The 21,685-nt window shown below is 41.5% G+C and overlaps 1 protein-coding gene across 1 annotated transcript in view; it reads right to left on the bottom strand.

Annotated features, from left to right (window-relative positions):
- The window catches only part of jag1b (jagged canonical Notch ligand 1b), a 31,244-nt gene extending 25,612 nt beyond the window's left edge, over window positions 1-5,632 (bottom strand). The window contains exons 1-2 of the mRNA XM_058058512.2: window positions 5,266-5,632; window positions 4,763-5,068 (exon numbers count right to left, since the gene is read on the bottom strand). Of these exons, the coding sequence (XP_057914495.2) occupies window positions 4,763-5,068; window positions 5,266-5,322 (363 nt within the window). The 5' untranslated portion in view covers window positions 5,323-5,632. The remainder of the gene's footprint in view (window positions 1-4,762; window positions 5,069-5,265) is intronic.
- Between the last annotated feature and the right edge of the window lie 16,053 nt (window positions 5,633-21,685).

Genomic DNA, 21,685 nt, shown 5'->3' with positions numbered 1-21,685 from the left:
AAGGATGTGGTGAAGTGTAAAAGGTTTTAATACTATATACTTTAATACTATATACTACTATATACTATATATTCTGTTGAGTATTCCATAAGGAATCTATATTTTTCCAGTTTTTACCATAAACCTGAAAAAAAAAAAATGTTGGTTCTACATACTTTTTATTATACTCTGGACAAGTTCAATGTGAGCCATGTCAGCAGCAGCTTAATCTTAAGTAGCATTGCAATTAATGTGGTTCCAAGCCAAATAAACACTTAGACTGGAAGATAGCAACCAGGCCCTCACTCCATCACACTCCATAACTGGTTATCAGCTTGTCTGCCACTGCCAGGTTCACTTTTCCCAGACTCTCTCGGCTGACTCCCAGCTTAAGTCTTTGAACTGCGGTGTGCACGCTTCCCAAGTGCAGTGAGCGCCTTATCTTTTCCTGGCCAAACAGCCGCTGTCCAACAAGACAAGCAACAAAGATCAAACTGGTTCAAATCACACACAAAAAAAAAAACGCACTACGGTCACCACTAAGGGGATTTTCCACACATGCTGCTCTTGGAGTTGGCCTATCTGGATAAAAAGCAAGGTGATTGCAGCCAAAAAGGTTCACATAAAGGCAAGGCACAACAGATTAGACTAGTCCTGCTTGAGGGGATATGTAAACAGTAACGTTAAAGACATGTTGACCTCCTTTATCAGTTTTCCTGAGTCAATCACTTCGGGAGCATCAACCTAAAGGTCCGACCAATGACAGACGCCGCTGAGCAACACACCCTGTTTGCCATTCAGGCTCAATCGTGAGAAGGGAACTCTGATAATGACCCGCAAAGCTGACGATGGCATTGATGGGTTGGCAGGAAGGAATGTTTCGTTTGCACAGAGATTTTCATCACCACAAGGACTTGAGAGGAAGGCTTTTGTACAATCAGCAGCTTATTAAATATCCTGTTAAGGTATGTCGACTGGGATGAAGACCTCACCCCAGCAAAAGAATCTCACCTTGTGCCAACTAAAATAAAAACACAACAAAAGGGACTCCAAAAGGTGATCAAGCCATGAACGCAGAAGAGGGAACAAAAGCCATATAAACTAAACAACCCAAAACAGGCAGCGTGGCCCTTGCTCCTCTCTGAGGGTCGCTGGGCTCACAGGGAAACAAAAACAGCTGAGCGCAATTAAACGTGTTTTCAACGCATGTTTTCGTGCAGCTTAAAGCCACTCTGTAATGCAGCCATTATGTAACTATCGCAACACCACAAGCACCACTTTAAAACAGCCCCGTTAAAGAAAGATCTCACTCTTACTTGAGTCATTTGCACTTTAACGCCACATCAGAGCCGCCTATACAAAACAAACATACCATTACACCCCTCCACCCCACTCCCCACAGCTGCCAGAGGTGGTCGCCCTCAAGGTTGAGCCGACTATTGACAGGACGACTGGTCCCAGATCTCAAGTGCGCTCATCAATCACTGCGATGCCAAAACAGGACTGAGAAGACATTGTGATACGGCAGAAAATTGCGGGCTAATTATCAGCATTATAATATTACAGCACTAATAGAGAGAAGGCTGATTTGTTTTTGCATTATAAATCAAAATATTCCTGCTTGTCTGCAACCAGCAGAGGCACTGTGGATTCAGTCTTATATAGTTTTCCTCCTAAAGAAATACAACACAGCCATGGGAAGTTGAGCTTCATGCATGCGGATGATCACTGATAAATCGATAATCTGATAATCGATTAAACACTGACATTGGAACAGGAGTCCAAAACATCTTATTGAATATATAAATGAAACTGTGTCAAACCGTAACACAAACAAAACCAAAAAACCTCCTTATTCCTAGTAGGTAATAATAATACAAATACATACAACCGCATCAAGCAAGAGTAACTACTGGTAAATCAGTGACTTCAAATGTGCCAATTTAAACAGCTGAATTGTCCTAATCCAATTAAAAACTTCCCGGTTGTATTGATATGATGGAAGCCAATGTGCTGAGAGACTTCACAGGCAAGGATCCAGTTTGCCTGCGAGCCAACATCATCACTGCTGAGTCTATTACAACTGCTTCCTGTTGCTTACCCCGCACTGGCATTAAGAGCTGCACTGCCTCCATTGTGCTCAGTAATCCTCACTGTAGTCACAAAGGGCACGCCATTGTCCCGCAGGCGCGAGGGTTCAGATAGCTGGGTTCGCACTCGGGGATAAATGGATGGTGTATTCACCACTGGGCAGGATGGCAACTCATGTTAAAAGATGTTCATCCGGGAGCGTGCGACCGCATGCTTGGCTGTGGCCCCACCTGATCTAAGCACATGTGTGCAGCCTCATTAAGTGCAGCATTTGCTGTGGGTGGCAAGGTTAAAGTGATGAAATGCCTGGGGTCCAACCGAGCATGACTTTAACAAAGCCCATGCCTGGACAAGAGGCCAACTTCATGCAGCTCTCAGAGAAAATGAAGAGAGCGAGGGGTCCCCCACCCCCCACCCATCCCTCCTTTCTTCATGAACTCCAGGTACCCAACAACCCGATTGAACCATGCTGCCATCTGTCCACAGCAGCCAATCAAGTGATGAAAATCACAAAGTGATATCATACTTGGGATGAAAATTGTTAAAGTACACTGAGAAGTAAAGCACTGGAAGTAAAGGATGACAAGGTGACTTATTTCCCTTAATGGTCCACCAACATAGTACATGCATCTACTATCAAAATCACTGTATTCAAAACAAGGACACCAGGGTTCAATTCCACATTCCACCCAGTGTGGAGTTTGCATGTTCTCCCCGTGCATGCGTGGTTTTTCTCCAGGTACTCCAGTTTCCTCCCACATTCCAAAAACATGCTAGGTTAATTGGCGACTCCAAATTGTCCATAGGTATGAATGTGAGTGTGAATGGTTGTTTGTCTATATGTGCCATGTGATTGGCTGGCAACCAGTCCAGGGTGTACCCTGCCTCACGCTCGAAGACAGCTGGGATAGGCTCCAGCACCCCCGCGACCCTCATGAAGAAAAAGCGGTAGAAAATGAATGAATGTATTCAAACATTGAGTGCATCATTTATTGAAGCTGCACCTTTACACAAATACAAAAACACAACCAAACATAGCTTAAGGATGTCACTCGCTGATTTCAACCCAATAATAAACCAATTTAGCATTATCATAGAGGGAGCATCACTTACAAAAAGCCACTTTTATCCATGCTAACAACTGTACTTTACATCAAGACATTTTGAAGTGCAAAGAGTTCTGAAAGGAGGCCAGTTAAGTCAAGAACCCGAAAGTTGGAATTTTTTACAAAATAACAAACTCTTGTTCTGGCTTGTATCATCATATTCAGCACTGGACTGAAAGTAAGACGAAAGGATCGAGAAAAAAAAATGTGTGAGGCGCCAGGACATATCAAATGGCATGCAACCCCACTGAGAACATTGTTTAACTGACTATTAGATCATGCAAAGGGTCTCTCTTACTGCCGCCAAGTAATAACTTGCTGCTGAAACAAAAATGTGCAAAGAGAAATAACTTCCACTTATTATTCATTAGCCTGAGATGAGCTAAAATAACCACTTCCACCTCGATTGAGACAAAAATAGTCTTGATGTAATTGGACACACATAGAGAGCAACTAGGCCTTTCACCCATCAGGCACTGTGTGTGTATGTGTGTGTGGGTGGGTGGAAGAGTTTTGCGGGCCAAGCTGTGGGGCCAGTCAGTCTGTGCAGTCAACATTCAAATGCACTCCAGCATGGCAAATCATCTCGCACAAAGCTACAACATTCCCACAGGCCCAGCTTTGGCGCTGTGAGAAAAGAGCTGACACTTGAGGAAACCAGGAATTGGGGTTTTACTGTTTTGAACATGACCAGCTTCCAGGGGGGCGGTGGTGGTAGTGGTGGGGGGTGCGCGGTGTGGCTCGACATGACACTGGAAAACCAATGTTGTTCTTGAGCTACAAATTGCACACAATTGCTGAGAAATGCTGTTAGAAGAGCCAAAACGCCAGACTAGGAAAGTAAGTGAACGTCACAGCATATCATGGGCAGCGTTTGCATTGCTGGACTTTGTAACTTGGGATGCAAAAACTTTCAAACTTCAATTCCAAAAGGGAAAAAAAACTGCAGGTACGGTCAACCTGTGAGCTACTGATGACATCTTTCAGCAAAGATCCTCTATTTCTAACAGTAGTGGAATCTAATTTTATTTATACACCATTTCACAACCAAAGTAATCTAATGGCTTTCTGCACATGGACACCACTTTCTCATACAATAAAGAGAACCGAATGAATGAGCAAGAACTTTGCGACGGAGGCAAGGAAAAACTCCCTCTAGGGAAGAAACCCCGAACAGAACCCAAGATCAGTGGAGCGGACATCAGTCACAACCGGTTGTGCACATCAAATGAAAGAATGCAAATACATTTAACAAAACAAAACACCATTTATTTGACGTGTTATTACCGGGGGCAAGAAAGGTCTTGATGATTATAATGATTTATGGGTGTTTTATGATGCAGTTTCATTTTAACACCTCCATCTTAAAGTAGCAGCACAGCCCAAGGCCTGATGGAGAAAAATACTTGCACCTGGTTAATTGGTGCAGATAATGTGGAATACTTCACTACATTGTTGTGTTTTCTTGACTTTTTTGGAAGAAATGTCAGTGATTGACAGACAGTAATTGCATAGAATTGCCTTATAAACAGACATACCCCCCAACCCCCCCCCCCCCACCACCACAAGAAGAGTTTTCGACTCACCGGCCACGCGAAGCTGAAGGGCAAAACTATCCTGGCCTTGTCATTCCTCACAGAGCTCCTGAGAGAAAAGGTATTCCCTCCGAGGACAGGCGTAGATCCCATTCCGAAACTGCACGGCCCGGCGGCAGAAACCCTGGACTGGTATTCCTTGAGGCAAACTTTAAAAAAAGTACGACACTCATCCCGGGTGCACTTTGTGTCGGCACTGCTCCGCGTGCCATGGCAGCACGCGCCACTCAGTAACTCTCCGTTCACGTTGTGCATGGACAAGATTTGTAACTCGAATTGTCCCGATCCATCTGACACCTGTTGAAAAACCAAAAGGAACACCGAATTACACCACCACTTTTCAACACTTTACATATTTTTGTTTTTTGTACTATACATGTTATGCTAGCATAGTGCGTTATCATTCGAAGTACATGAACGCAGCATGAACCGCGTGACCTTTCCAGAGCAAATGTACCCCAGTCAATAAAGTAACACCTCAGTTAGTTACGCACCTTTAGGAGTAAAAGCAATAAAAAGGCAGCAAAGACGGCAGCTCGTCTCCAAGTCATGCCTGCGGACTGAGGTGGCCGCTGCTCGAACTAGTCGTCTGGCCGACAACACTCGGCACCACCGCGCTCCGATTTAAACATGCACAACACGCCAGAGAAAGACGTCACGATCAAGCAGAGCACCGGATCCTCTTCCCTCGCTAATGTTCCTCGCTTGTGTCCGTCCTCCTCGGCAGACAAGATTCCACTTGTTAGTGAGGAAAGTTGGCGCAAACAAAAGCCATGCGGCGGTGACTTGACGCACTGGCTGACTGAAGAGCTGGTGAGAAGTGAGGCAGCCTTGCACAAGTTCAACGGGAGGGGAGTGTCCGTACGCGGCCTCCACCTTCATCATATTCATGAGCAACCAGCAAAGCCCGCCCACTGCCTTTATTACCATCAAGGTACAACCCTGCAACATGTTACTGAATCTAAAACATAGCATTGTCATCAATCAACATTTAATTCATTTTAATCCTGTATTACACGCGTGTTTGGTATAACAACTTCTATTCTGCTATGCAATTTTTGCACACTGCTGAATGATTTTCATCCAGGAAAACATTGATTAGGTCAGAGGTCATGGAGGGTGAAACAAAGAGGGCGCCTGCTGGCTTCCCATATGTGGTGTAATTCATCTAAAATATGTTCTTCCAGAGGCTGCACGGTGGGCAAGTGGTTAGCGCGCAGCTAGGAGACCAGTGTTCAATTCCACCCTCGGCCATCTCTGTGCGGAGTTTGCCCGTGCATGTGTGGGTTTTCTCCGGGTACTCCGGTTTCCTCCAAAAACATGCTAAGTTATTTTGCGACTCCAAATTGTTCATAGGTATGAATGTGAGTGTGAATGGTTGTTTGTCTATATGTGCCCTGTGATTGGCTGGCGACCAGTCCAGGGTGAAGACAGTTGGGATAGGCTCCAGCACCCCCCGCGGCCCTCATGAGGAAAAGCGGTAGAAAATGAATGAATGAATATGTTCTTGGGCGGCATGGCGGTCAAGTGGTTAGCACGCAGACCTCACAGCTAGGAGACCGGGGTTCAATTCCACCCTCGGCCATCTCTGTGTGGAGTTTGCATGTTCTCCCCGTGCATGCGTGGGTTTTCTCCGGGTACTCCGGTTTCCAAAAACATGCTAGGTTAATTGTCGATTCCAAATTGTCCATAGGTATGAATGTGAGTGTGAATGGTTGTTTGTCTATATGTGCGACCAAAGACAGCCCAAAGAATATGTTCTTCCACTAGTATCTGTCTATTGGTGCCACACTACATAAACCACATCGCAAAAAATGTCAACACCAAGGCCAGTAGAAGCATGAAGGACGTTGAGAGTGTAACCTGTTATCTATATTGAAGAATGTGTGCCTTGAAGTCAGTGCACTGAATACCATGAAATGCCTGCTGAGTTATTGGATATTCTTGCCTAATTGTCATTCATGGTATTTGTAGAATGTGAACAGTAACAGTCCATGATTATCAAACATTATGAAAGATTGAAGCTAAAACATAAAAGTCATGTATTTTTTATTTACAGCACAAACACGGAGGAGGTATTTGGGGTTGCGCGATAGGGAATTGCCGCATGGTATTATTGCCTCTGTATGCTTCCCTGGTCGCCAATTTGCAGAAGGGCAATTGCGGCCAGGTGTATCTTTGGAAGGAGGTAATCTGTGAGCTGGGTCACACTTACACACACACACACACACACACACACACACACAGTGACAAGAGGATGGGAACCCCCTCTCACCCTGTGGTTAGTGATTTGTGTGGGGCAATTACACAGGTCAGTCAATGGGTCACAAAAACGGAAACACAGTTGGGAGTAATGGCGGACTGTATCAATCAGTAACCATGTAGAATTTCACCATCACCATTATAGCCTTTTATGAGGCTGTCACACAACTCCTTTGTGTGCTTCTACTGCAGAAGCTTAAAAGTTCAAAATAGTGTGCCTGACTTTTTTTGTGAACATGAAAAGAACATGAAATCTTGGCAATGGTAATGGTAATGGTAGTGGTAATGGTTTTATTTCATTTGAACATGCATCAGATTACAATTGAGTGCATCCCATAATCAGTTCACAGTTCCACATGTCCAAAAGGAGTAGGAAGAAGCAAAGCTTATTAAATCCTACCCCTCCATCTGGTACTTTTACAATCAGTAACTGTTACATTTGTTCACTTCCTGCTTTCCATAATACAGTTTAAGGTTTTTTGGGTTTTTTTTTTTATAATTTTTAAATTTTGTAATTTTTTGTCCCGTACCAAAGTATGAGGTGATATGACCATACAATGACATTATGTGTACCATAGTAACTGTCCATATAGTGATCTGGGATATTAAATTGTTATCTTACTTTAATCGTTATTTCTAAAATGTTTATTTCTTACTTATACTGTACAAGTTATATAGTGTCACGTTTCTTTACCTCTCACTCAAAGTCAGCTGGGATAGGCTCCAGCATAACCACGACCCAAATGGATGGATGGATTTATTTCAACACCGCTCAACATGGTTTTAATGAATACATAATGTAAGCAAATCAAATATTGTGTCAACATGTAAAAGTTATAGTGTGAATAAATTACCAGGACAGTAATCCCTCGTTTATCGTGGTGGATTGGTTCCAACCTTGACCGTGATAAGTGAATTTCTGCAAAGTAGAAGTCAATATTAATACATCTGATATTTTTATTGTGAGACCATAAAAAACTGTTTATGACTTTCTAAATATGATTTTTACCATTAATAGAGCCCTCAAGGAATGGTATAACACCCCTATGGTCACCTTTAAACTCATATTACCAATATATTAGCTTTTGTTTCTTTGTTTTGTTTTTTTCCTGATTACAGAGTCGCCACAGCGGATCTTTTTGATACGCATACTGTTTTTTGGCTTGAGCCCTTTACATTTCGGATGCCCTTCTTGATGAATGCCGATGATGTTTACTAGTGGAGATTCAAACCCGAGGTGTCTGATCCAAAGTCCAGAACGCTAACCACTACACCACGACAGTCTCACATAATATAATAGATATAATCAGAAAAACTAAGCTATTTAATATAAGACTTATTATATTGTCAATGAATATGAGTATATTGCTAAAAGGCCAGTATTGAGCATCCATATGTTCTTTATTCCGCAAGTTACAAAGTTGGTCACGCAAAATCAAACCTTGTCAACAGGAATTGCAGGAATTTCTTGTCAGGTGTAAATAGTAGGTGTAGGAGTTCATTACCGTGCCAAATTGGAATGTGCACTTTCCATCATTTGAAATTACTGCTGTCAATATCTAAATGTCACATTTCCTGTGGTTGAACTTCAAGATGAAAGGTATCGCTTCCTCCTTGCCTGCCTGAGCTGATAGACATCTCAGGTTACAAGCCTCATTGAAATGCTCCGCCTGGGTAATTAGGGTTAATTGGAGAACTTTTTACCCGAGGGGGAATTTTTTTTTTTCCTTGATGGCAAAAAGCAAAATGGAGTCTACAGATTGTGGAGTGTGTGTGTGATAGATGTGGCCCCATGACCTGCCCAGAGGTGATGCTTGTGTTGGAATGATGGAGGAAAATAATGAATTTATTCCAAATTGAAAATGGAGAGCTACTCCTTGGATGAGTACTCTGACACTGTTTCATCTGAGATACACATGGTCACAAGCTTACCTACATGTGTCCTATGCATGTATGGAGGGATGGAAGAGTGGTTAGTGTGCAGCCCACACAGCCAAAAGACCTGGGTTCGGTTCCCTGCTGTTCCCAGTGGAGTGGAGTGGAAATATTAAAGATGACCCATATGCCTTCCTAATTCCAGTGTACTGTCAGGTAGCCAAGCAGTATTTTCCCTGTCCCGCTAAGCATGGTTGAGAGCAGGGTTTCTCCTCTGAGGCCATGGTGCTAATCTCCTGCAGCCTTAATGTGATTATGGTAATGATCACACAAATGACCCCTGGGCTTTGGGGAGGCGGGGGGGGATCCATGGTTCCCGCATCCTGACGCAGGCACTGCAGCCTGTAGAGGAGACCACCAGACTGATCCCGTCCCGGTGGCCTGCTCCCATCCTGTCCTCGCTGAGCTCGGAAGAGTAGCGTTGAATGACCAAATACATTCCAGCCAGCAACAAAAGAGCTGAACAACCATGAGGGAGATGGATATCTTTTGTTGTCTGACACTCAATGCCGTATTCCAATCCAATTACCTCAGCCTTTTTCAACCTCTCTTGTCGCAGCGCCTGGCATTGAAGCCTATCTGAATTCCGACTCAGACCCCGAACAGGAATGTGAAGGATTAGATGCTTAGAGAGCCTTTTAACAGAATTGGCTCTTTTTATCCAAATGTAATGAATGAAAAATAATCATCTTTTTTTTCTTTAGATTGTTACTTATCAAGGTGAGCAGTGGAAACACAGTACAGGCCATCCTGTTAGCTTGGGGCTCGAATTTGATCGGAAAAGAAAAACCCTTTCAATTAGATGAGTAGCGCATCTGTGTCGCTACCATGGCAACGTAAGATCACCTATTTGTGGTCTATAATGTTCATAGACCTGCCGCAACACATTCTATGCTCAATCGTCATGTTCAGTGCTTATACAAACTTTACAGCAAACTTAAATGATAAGAAAATGTTTAAGATATGATCTTACTTGGTACCCGAGTATCAATATCGTATCAATAGTTCCAACTCCAATAAATATTACACTATTAGGGGAGCCCCAATAGCTGTGAGGTTATTTTGTGTGTGTGTGTGTGTGTGTGCAGCTAATGCACAGTGAGTGAAGGTTTGGCAAAAATAGGATTATAGAGGGTTAGGTTGAGAGAAGATTAGTTGTCCGTTGGTTTAAAGTGAATTTAATTGCTGTGAGGGTGCAATGGGTGACTCACACATGTCGCGTTTATTCTAGCTGCCTTTGCCTTTTTATTTTCCCAAAGGGTCATCATTTCGTCAATGTCATTTCAAGCTGTGTGCACACTTAGATATTTTTTAAAAGGCAGTTTTTCCCACTACAGTATATTACAATCTTGAAGTTTCCCAAACCATCGTCCCAACAGCAAGTTTATTTTAGCAAATCAAAGACTAGAAGAAAGTCATTTCTGGATAAGGCACAATAACAACAAAGGCGGACTCAAGAAAAAGGCTAATCAGAAATCATTTATTTATGGTATATGTGTTCCTTTTTAACTGACATATTTTTTAAAGTACCGGTTTGGCACCAGTATCAGATAAAATGGAAACGATACCCATCCCTAATTGTATCAGCAAAATAAACCAGACTCTATTTCTTGCCATCTAAGTTTCATTAACTTAAACTAACAAAGAATCTAACCAACCACCCAACCACTAATTGCAACCTGACGTTACCATCAGTCATCAATCACTTACTAGAGTGAGACTTTGAAAGTGGGCATAAGTGCGTCAACCCATAAATGTATTCCCCTTCCATTTACGTATATAACCTGGGAAAACACAAGTAGTTCAAGTAATGCACATTTGCAGTATTAGTTAGCTGAGCTATAGCAGTAGTTTGGCCAGTGGGTAATATTCTTTTTAGTGTTTGATACCGTGTTTATAATTAACATTAACCCAGCCTACATGTCACAGCAAGGCAGTACAATAGGCATTGTACAATCAAATCAACTTTATTTGTAGAGCACTTTTCCTGCAAAGACATGCAACACAAAGTGCTTTACAGAGTTAAAAACAATTACTACAATTAAAAGGAAAACAAATACTAAGAAAGCCCCTCCCTCCCACCCTCCATACTAGACACACACACACACACACATACACACAATCACACACAATCACACAATCACACACAGTAGCGAGACATGGCATGGCACTGAGGATCAAGGAAACGCCACATTTGGGGCCGTCCACACTGGGAGGAGCCGCAGGTTGTGTCATCGGGGGACTAGCACCCGGGCCCGCCGACTCCGACAGACGGGCGGACCCCCACATTAAAAGGGAGGAACCCCCAGCCGGCCGGGTCGAAGGGACCCAAGGATGGCACCCCCTCAGCAGACCCGACACAGCCCCCAGTGTGGAGGACCCCCTTGAGGAAATACTGGAGTTAAAAGCTAAAAACTAAAATAATAAAATAGGACTAAAAAAATAAAAACATTCATTCATTCATTCATTTTCTACCGCTTTTTCCTCACGAGGGTCGCAGGGGTGCTGGAGCCTATCCCATCTGTCTTCAAGCAAGAGGCGGGGTACACCCTGGACCGGTCGCCAGTCAATCACAGGACACATATAGACAAACAACCATTCACACTCACATTCATACCTATGGACAATTTGGAGTCGCCAATTAACCTAGCATGTTTTTGGAATGTGGGAGGAAACCGGAGTACCCAGAGAAAACCCATGCATGCACAGGGAGAACATGCAAACTCCACACAGAGATGGCCGAGGGTGGAATTGAACCCTGGTCTCCTAGCTGTGAGGTCTGCGCGCTAACCACTTGACCGCCGTGCAGCCCAAAATAAAAACATAAAAGTTTTAAAATGTTAGTTAAAAGCCTGATTAAAAAGGTGTGTCTTTAATCTTTTTTTTTAAATATCAACAGTCTCCGCAGTCCTGAGGCTCTCCGGCAGGCTGTTCCACAGGTGGGGGCCATAGTGGCTAAATGCTGCCTCACCGTGGGTTTTCGTTCTGGGTTTTGGTATTGTTAAAAGGCCAGTGCCGGAGGACCGCAGGGTCCGCGGGGGTTGATATGGTAAAAGCAGATCAGATAAATAAGAAGGTGCAAGACCGTTAAGACATTTAAAAACCAGTAAGAGAATCTTAAAATCCATCCTGAAGCGCACGGGGAGCCAATGTAGCGACTTTAAAACCGGTGTAATGTGCTGTGTAATAAAGCAACTAGTTTATGTATGAATGCCAAGACATAATCCAAGGAGTGGTGAGGAGGTGTGAAGATATTTCAGGTGGGAGGATGCAAAGAGTGATTAGAGGAATCCCACCATCCGAGGCAAACAGGATATTGAGCTGACTATAGCCAATTACCTGAACTTCCTATCTGGAGGAGGTGACACTGATAAAAGTCTTCCTCTCTTTTGTCCCTGCTCTTCAGTCACATGGATGCAGCCATGTGTCAACAAACATAGGAAACTTGGCTCAGAAAATGAGTCTTCTGTATGCAAACTATGCAGAAATAGCGGCTTGAGGATTTGTAGGGCGGAACTAGAACATGTACTTAAGCCGCCATCACTGCCAGCATCCGGGGAAAATATTGATGCTGGCAACATCTTGACGTCCCTTGCACCATGACGTCGCGTTTTTTTCCATGACACATTTAATGATTGCTTCCAAATGGGTCTGTCAGTTTGAATATGGGCATTTGATTTTCCTTTAAAGTCAGTAAGTTCTGCTGGTTCTCACATACATGGCCAGAAAGTGCAATCATACACCAGAAATACTTCTTGAGATAGAACAGGAATTTGCTTGCTGAAATATGTTTTCATGTCCAATCACCTCAGTGTTGAGTGAGCAGGTTCGGACTAATGTTATTATTATTTTTTTTTTTTGGGAAGTTTGCAGACAGAAAGCCATAATCACTCAAAAAAATGTTCTACGATACACTGACCACAACGGTTTGTACTGTATCATATTGTTCTGTTGTGTAGCTTCCATGTATTTCTTCAATTTTAAGATTCTCTTACTGGTTTTTAAATGTCTTAACAGCCTCCACACTGGGGGCTGTGTCGGGTCTGCTGTGGGGGTGCCATCCTTGGGTCCTGCCATCCTTCCAAGTCATCGGACTTAGGTAAAGAAAAATAGAAATACTTGAAAAGTTGTGCAATATGCAGTAATGCACGACTGTACTCCTTAAACCTCGGATCCTCTACCAGAGACCTGGTAGATAAGGGATCTGCGTAGGATGTTAGCGCTTAACACTATTGCACTCTTCTTCTTCTCAGATGCTGTTACTGGTATTTGTTGGAGACCATCCATGAAGCATGGCGACCCCGATCACTACTGGGACCATTGCTACGTCAAGACTCCACATGGCTCAGTCGGTAACACTGCTGGCTTTGGTGTACTGGAACTTCCAGGTGGGTCTTAGTCTATATATAATATTTATGTATTTGAGATACATGTAGATCATTTTGTCTTGGTCATTTTGTAGTAGCGTACATGCTGAAATAATGTGTGCACCCCTGTTCAACTACTATATGCATGTATACCCAACATGGGCGTGTTGTATAATCAGTGTGGTCATTAGCCACGTTTCCATGAGGAGTTTTTCTCTTTCCACATGGAATCATGAAAGCAATGGTATACATGGAAAGGAATATTCCAATCGCGTGTCTACATGTGCCGCTATAATCAACCAGCATAGTCAATAGGGCATGCCCAGTAAAACGTAAACACCAACATCACATGATACCGACTTCCTCCAGTTTTTCTTTCACTTGTTGGAATAACTCCGTATTGCCAGTTTTTCGTTCGTTCAGTCTTGAAATTTAGTTTGAATCAAAAACAAACTTTCTGCAGCAGTCCAGTGCCGATTGCTCGCCTCCATTTTTTTTAATCGAAGAACGTCTCGAGCTGCGTGTTACGTCATATCTCAGCATTCGCTGAAAGAACGCACCCGGGAACAGGAAAAGATAAAGTTCAATCTTGCTAATATTTTATAATTAAGCCCAGCACATTTATTCTTTTTTAATAAAATTGGACTTGTGAATTGCTTATAGAAGGGTTTAGATTCTGTTCCACAGATGGCGGTAATGCACACGAAAGCTGCTTGCCAACCGCCAATAAACAACAGAAGAAGAAAAACACCACGAAGAAGAACGCAGTCTGACAACTTTCCGATTGAGCGGGTACAAGATACCTCAATCGGATTGGGGAAAGGAATATTCCACCCCTGTGAATCCGATTATATATTCATTCAGATTGGAACTTTTCTTTCGGAATAAGGTTATCCAAAGGTTACATTCTTTCCGTTTGAGCAAATAACCCGAATGGAATTGGAATATTTGAGTCCATCTAAACGTGTCTAGTCATACCACTGATTACTATCATTAATAAAAACTGTCTCACAAACTAGAAATACACACAATAGTTCCGATTCATCCAAAAATTCCAGGAAGGTGCAGAGCACATGGTGGCCTAGTGGTTAGCATGTTTGCCACACAGTCAGGAGATCTGGGTTCAAGTCTCTGTGTGCTTGGGTTTTCTCCAGATATTCTGTTTTCCTCCCACATTCCAAATATATATTAAGTTAATTCATTCATTCATTTTCTACCGCTTTTCCTCACAAGGGTCGGGGGGGGGGGTGCTGGAGCCTATCCCAGCTGTCTTCGGGCGAGAGGCGGGGTACACTCTGGACTGGTCGCCAGCCAATCACAGGGCTATTAAGTTAATTGCAGATTCTCAATAGTCATGTAGAGTGTGAGTGGGCTGGCGACCAGTCCAGTTTTGACCAGAGTCAGCTGGGATAGGCTCCAGCATAACCCTGCGACCCAGCATAGCAGCAATGGCACAAGTAAACATATTGAATCACAAATGAGTGCAGGCCATTATATACTGTATATATCCCAAATAGGTATTGATATGCATGTCCACTTTTGCAGAAGTGAAATACATCTCTCATGAAATACACTTCATATTTGTGGCTGATATGAAATCTTAACTTTATTTATAAATGTTGGCTTGACCAACCCTTCCAGTAGTAACTCCAAAGAATGTCTACCATAAAAACCAATTATGTCACTTTCAGACATATTTACTGAGTCAACATAATGGAAATTAGATTATCAGCTGAGGGACAGACAATGTTCCGTTTGTGCTCAGGAGACGCGGAACCATCCCAAACATGAAAATATGTGGGAACAAGTCCTGTACAAGAAATAAGCCAAAGTTAGGAACTGAGTCGGTTCACCTCACTGGAGCGTGTCACCCACCTGTTAATGTTAAACTAATGAGCTCATTTCCATCCTCATTGTGGTCAGGTAGTTAGCGTAAAGGGTCAAACACATGATGTAAATCACTTTCTTAGGAATAACTTCAATAATGTTGGTTTGCTTTGCCTACCGAGTGATGGATGAGGATGTCAGTGCAAATGTTGGAAGGAAAGAAAACTTTGGGGCAAAAAGGGCATTTTCTCAGGATGTTACACTGTTGATTTAAATCAGATAAACTAATGAGTTGTTTGTGTGTGTGGTTAAACATTAAACACCCCAAATAAGGTAAAGCTGTTCCCCAAAGCCTCAAAGTATTTACTGTAGCTCTAATCTATTTTGATTTGGGACAGAAACAGAATCAATCAATGCATATGAAAGCCGACTTGTAAATATATTAAACATATTACCGGTATATAATATTACATTTGAATACAAAAATGCAACATTTGGAAAGAGAAACCCATAATTCAGTGGTGTCTGAACAGTATGTCAGAGGTTTCCTCCGGTTTCCTCCCACATTCCAAAAACATGCTAGGTTAATTGGCGACTCCAAATTGTCCATAGGTATGAATGTGAGTGTGAATGGTTGTTTGTCTATATGTGCCCTGTGATTGGCTGGCGACCAGTCCAAGGTGTACCCCGCCTCTTGTCCAAACCCCACAACAATAGTGAGGATAAGCAGCATAGAAAATGGATGGATGTACTGTAGGTATGCTAAGAAGTCATAAATTTCAAGACAAAATTTGTGACATACGCAAAAAAGCACATTAGTGTGAAATTTGGTCTTTTTTTTTTAATTTTTGCTGTTCTTGTAGTACATTTTTTTCTCATAATTATGACTTCTTCCCATAATATTTTTACTTTATTATTATAATATTAGAACATATATGATTATGACTGTAATATTTCAACTCTATGCTACTAAAATTAAGTTTTTTCTCCATAATATGATGAGTTTACTCTTGTAAAACTTTTTTCTTGTTAGAACACAACTCTATTATCTTCAAAATTACTGCTGTTTTTTTAAATTTTTGCTGTTGTTTTTTTATATTTCAACTTTCTTTTCATATATTTTCTTCTTGTTATTATGACTTAATATTTTGACTTTGTTCTCGTAACAATACTACTTTTTCCACAGTCTAATAAAAAAATACAACTTTATTTGTTGTTTTGTTTCTCATAATATAAATGCTTTTAAAAAGCAATATTCTTTCTTCAATTTTTCATTTTCATGTTATTAAAATGTTGTTTTTCTACATTACATGAAAAAAATTATTTTCCTAAAAATAACATTTTCTTGTTAAATTACACTTTTTTCTCTTTTTATTCACCAGTGAGTTGCTGGTGCGTTTTTTTTTTTTTTCTTGATCAGTAGAATCAGTAGATCAGAATCAGTAGAATTTGTCACAAATGGCCCCCAGGTTGCATTTATGACAACCCTTCCATAATTGATAATAATTGTCAGCATTTCCATTTGGATTCATATGCAATAGGAGTGTTTCGCTATCATCATATGTTTTTTTTTTCTTGGCAACGATTCCAAAAAGCTGCATGATATAGCCGTAAATCTGTCAGTCGCTGTAATATTTTCCACACGGCGTGACAAATAGTACAAAGGCAGCGCACGAGTGGGTGTCGTACATACCTCAACATAATGCAGTGTAATTATTTTCAAAAATGTCTGTCTGGCTCCTCAGATTAGCGTCTGAATGCCTCTTTGATAGCTGAAAAGACAACAAATAACAAGACATTTCTTGTTGTCCTAACAGTATCTGATTTGCTGAGATAAACCCAAATGCAATCATAGAAGACAAGTGTGAAGGGAAGTCGGTCAAAGAGCAAATAATACTACGCTGGTATCACTTAAGAAACATGAAATTGGTGTTTTAGTCCAAACACAGTTAACATACAGTCCATTTATTTTCCAGATATAAATCTCTCACACAGAAATCCCCTTTTTCTTTTGCAGTTGGCCTCTTAATCTTGTTTTTGTGAATGCAGTTGATTATGGGCGCCACTATGCTACTTCTGTTGTTGTGCACCATGCCCTCCCTTCCAATGGCCTCGACTGCTGCATTGAAATCATGTTCACCACATATAACACTTGAATCTTTGAATGTGAGAATAGGAAACTTTTGCCTTGTGAGCCCGGGTCAGAAAAAGAAAGCTCTGCATGGTTGGCAGCCCCGCGGGCCTTTGAAGGGGTGTCAGCTTGCAGCATACTGGCATCGCTGCCTGGATTCATCCTCTTCTGGTTACACCACACTAAATGGTTCAAAACGGCAATTCAAAGTGTTTGCAGCACAGCAACAGAAAGCGAGGATGACTTCTGCTGATAAGAAAAGCTGATATAAAAACAACACAAACATTTTATAAAGGTGAAGTAGAAGACAAGAATGATGCATTTACTTTTAATGGAGATGTTTATAATTGTAAAGTAGATGCAATATCTACCTTTATGAACGCAATAATACTCAAATTTGTTGTAATTTGCTGTGCAGGTGTAAAACTGCACTGCATCATTCACACTCACATTCATACCTATGGACAATTTGGAGTCGCCAATTAACCTAGCATGTTTTTGGAATGTGGGAGGAAACCGGAGTACCCGGAGAAAACCCACGCATGCACGGGGAGAACATGCAAACTCCACACAGAGATGCCCTCGGGTGGAATCGAACTCGGGTCTCCTAGCTGTGTGGCCTGCGCGCCAACCACTCGTAAATTGGTAAAATACCTTTAAAGTCCATATTAGCATTGTTGTTTAATAATAATTAGCATTTTCATTGTACGTATGTTTTGAATGTGAGTGTGAATGGTTGTTTGTCTATATGTGCCCTGTGATTGGCTGGCGACCAGTCCAGGGTGTACCCCGCCTCTTGCCCAAAGACAGCTGGGATAGGCTCCAGCACCCCCGCGACCTTCGTGAGGAAAAGCGGTAGAAAATGAATGAATGAATAAATGAATTGAATGGTTATTTTTTTGCACATTTGAGTGAACCTTCCATCCATCCATCCATCCATTTTCTATGCTGCTTATCCTCACAAGAGTCACAGAGGGTATGCTGGAGTCTATCCCAGCTGACTTCGGGTACACCCTGGACCTGCACATTGAATAACTGAAAAATGATACAAAGGTAAGTGGTGAAGTACCTGAAAACTGAAAATAATTGTAATTTTATTTGAACATGTATCGGGTTACAATGGAAAGCATCACATAAATATAAATATATACTGTATAGTATAATTGTAACCTGACACAAAAATGTATTTGCAAAAATAATATGCAGAGAAAGTCATTATTGATGTGCTATTTACAAAATATGCACTACACAGATAATCTTGTCAACAGGTAATAATCTTGACACAGATAATTAGCGTGGGAAACGCCTTTTAACTTCTAGCACATACCAGATGCACACCAAGACGCCAGGCTATTGTTATGGGGTAATTATAAGGTAATTATGGATTGATATCTAAAAATCATCACAATTGTTATAACTGACATCAATGTTGGTCATACAGTAGATCTGGAAGATATCGTATCAAATTTTTGTTTGGAGTTTGGTTTCTTCCCACATTCCAAAAGTATACATGTTAGGTTAATTGGAGACTCTAAATTGTTGAAAGGTATGAATGTCAATGTCAATGGTTGTTCATCTATACGTATGTATGTGCTCTGCAAATTGCTAGTGACCAGTCCAGGGTGTACATCCAGTTCTCCTCTCATCCTGTGTGGAAGTGGTAGCTTTTTGGCTTCCTATGTTTCGAAAAAATAAGTTTGAGGGTAACTGGCTAGCAATTGGCCGCCTTGAGTCCCTGCAGCAAGAACATTATTTCATTTGAACATGCATCAGATTACAATTGAGTGCATCCCAAAATCAGTTCACAGTTCCACATGTCCAAAAGGAGTAGGAAGAAGCAAAGCTTATTAAATCCTACCCCTCCATCTGGTACTTTTACAATCAGTAACTGTTACATTTGTTCACTTCCTGCTTTCCATAATACAGTTTAGGGTTTTTTTTTTTTTTTTTTTAATAATGTACCTCATACCGAAGTAGGAGGTGATATGAGCATCCAATGACATAATGGGTACCATAGTAAGTGTCAATATAGTGATACAGTGAAGAAAATAAGTATTTGAACACCCTGCTATTTTGCTATTTCTCCCACTTAGAAATCATGGAGGGGTCTGAAATTTTCATCGTAGGTGCATGTCCACTGTGAGAGAGATAAACTAAAAAGAAAAATCCAGAAATCACAATGCATGATTTTTTAACAATTTATTTGTGTGATACAGCTGCAAATAAGTATTTGAACACCTGTGTATCATCTAGAATTCTGACCCTGAAAGACCTGTTAGTCTGCCCATTAGAAGTCCACCTGCACTCCATGTATCATCCTGAATCAGATGCACCTGTTTGAGGTCGTTAGCTGCATAAAGACACCTGTCCACCCCATACAATCAGTAAGACTTTAACTTGTAACATGGCGAAGACCAAAGAGCTGTCCAAAGACACCAGAGACAAAATTGTACACCTCCACAAGGCTGGAAAGGGCTACGGAGCAATTACCAAGCAGCTTGGTGAAAAAAGGTCCACTGTTGGAGCTATCATTAGAAAATGGAAGAAGCTAAACATGACGGTCAATCTCAATCGGAGTGGAGCCCCATGCAAGATATCACCTCGTGGGGTCTCAATGATTCTAAGAAAGGTGAGGAATCAGCCCAGAACTACACGACAGGACTTGGTCAATGACCTGAAAAGAGCTGGGACCACCGTTTCCAAGGTTACTGTAGGTAATACACTAAGACGTCATGATGTGAAATCATGCATGGCACGAAAGGTTCCCCTGCTTAAACCAGCACATGTCAAGGCCCGTCTTAAGTTTGCATATGACCATTTGGATGATACAGAGGAGTCATGGGAGAAAGTTTTATGGTCAGATGAGACCAAAATAGAACTTTTTGGTCATAATTCCAATAAGCGTGTTTGGAGGAAGAAGAATGAAGAGTACAATCCGAAGAACACCATCCCTACTGTGAAGCATGGGGGTGGTAGCATCATGCTTTGGGGGTGTTTTTCTGCACATGGGACAGGACGAGTGCACTGCATTAAAGAGAGGATGACTGGGGCCGTGTATTGTGAGATTTTGGGGAACAACCTCCTTCCCTCTGTCAGAGCATTGAAGATGGGTCGTGGCTGGGTCTTCCAACACGACAACGACCCGAAGCACACAGCCAGGAAAACCAAGGAGTGGCTCCGTAAGAAGCATATCAAGGTTCTAGCATGGCCCAGCCAGTCTCCAGACCTGAACCCAATCGAAAATCTTTGGAGGGAGCTCAAACTCCGTGTTTCTCAGCGACAGCCCAGAAACCTGACTGATCTAGAGAAGATCTGTGTGGAGGAGTGGGCCAAGATCCCTCCTGCAGTGTGTGCAAACCTGGTGAAAAACTACAGGAAACGTTTGACCTCTGTAATAGCAAACAAAGGCTACTGTACCAAATATTAACATTCATTTTCTCAGGTGTTCAAATACTTATTAGCAGCTGTATCACACAAATAAATTGTTAAAAAATCATGCATTGTGATTTCTGGATTTTTCTTTTTAGTTTATCTCTCTCACAGTGGACATGCACCTACGATGAAAATTTCAGACCCCTCCATGATTTCTAAGTGGGAGAAATAGCAAAATAGCAGGGTGTTCAAATACTTATTTTCTTCACTGTATGTATAGCACATCATGACTGGTTCAAGACTCTTCATCCTTGTATTTAGCAAACATCAACTGCTTGTATTGTTTCTTGAATTGGCTCATCGTTGTGCATTGTTTGAGGTCCTTACTCAATCCATTCCATAGTTTGATTCCACATACTCAAATGCTATGGCTTTTTAACGTAGTCCTAGCATAGAAGTGTTTCAAATGTAGTTCTTCCCTGAGATCATATTTCTCCTCTCTTGTAGAGAAGTATTGGATTACATTTTTAGCTAATTGGTTATTTTTAGCCTTATGCATTATTTTAGCTGTTTGAAGATGAACTATATCAGCAAGTTTAAGTATTTGTGATTTTAGAAATAAGGAGTTAGTATGTTCTCGGTAGGCGGCATTATGAATTATCCTTACTGACCTTTTTTTGCAGTACATTTAGCGAGTGAAGATTGCTTTTATAATTATTAGCCCATATTTCCACACAATACGTAAGATATGGTAGAACCAGAGAGAGAACAAATTTTGCTTTGTTCAATACTGAAATATTTCTGAAATATATATAATAGGAGTGTAAAGGTGACTATAGGGTGTGATTTCATGTCTACAGGACTCCAATAGAGTAAAAAAAAAACGTATTTAGAAATTCAGAAAACTAATATTTCATTCATTACCAGTGAATCCTATATTGTGGAAATTCATTCAACACTGTTGGGTCTGTAACCAATTAACCTATATAAACGAGAGATGACTGTATATTGTATCTCGTA

Source organism: Doryrhamphus excisus, linkage group LG20, assembly GCF_037039965.1.
Source record: "Doryrhamphus excisus strain RoL-2023G ecotype Guam linkage group LG20, RoL_Dexc_Guam_v1.1, whole genome shotgun sequence".
NCBI lineage: Eukaryota > Metazoa > Chordata > Actinopteri > Syngnathiformes > Syngnathidae > Doryrhamphus > Doryrhamphus excisus.
This window is presented reverse-complemented; position numbering and strand designations above follow the sequence as displayed.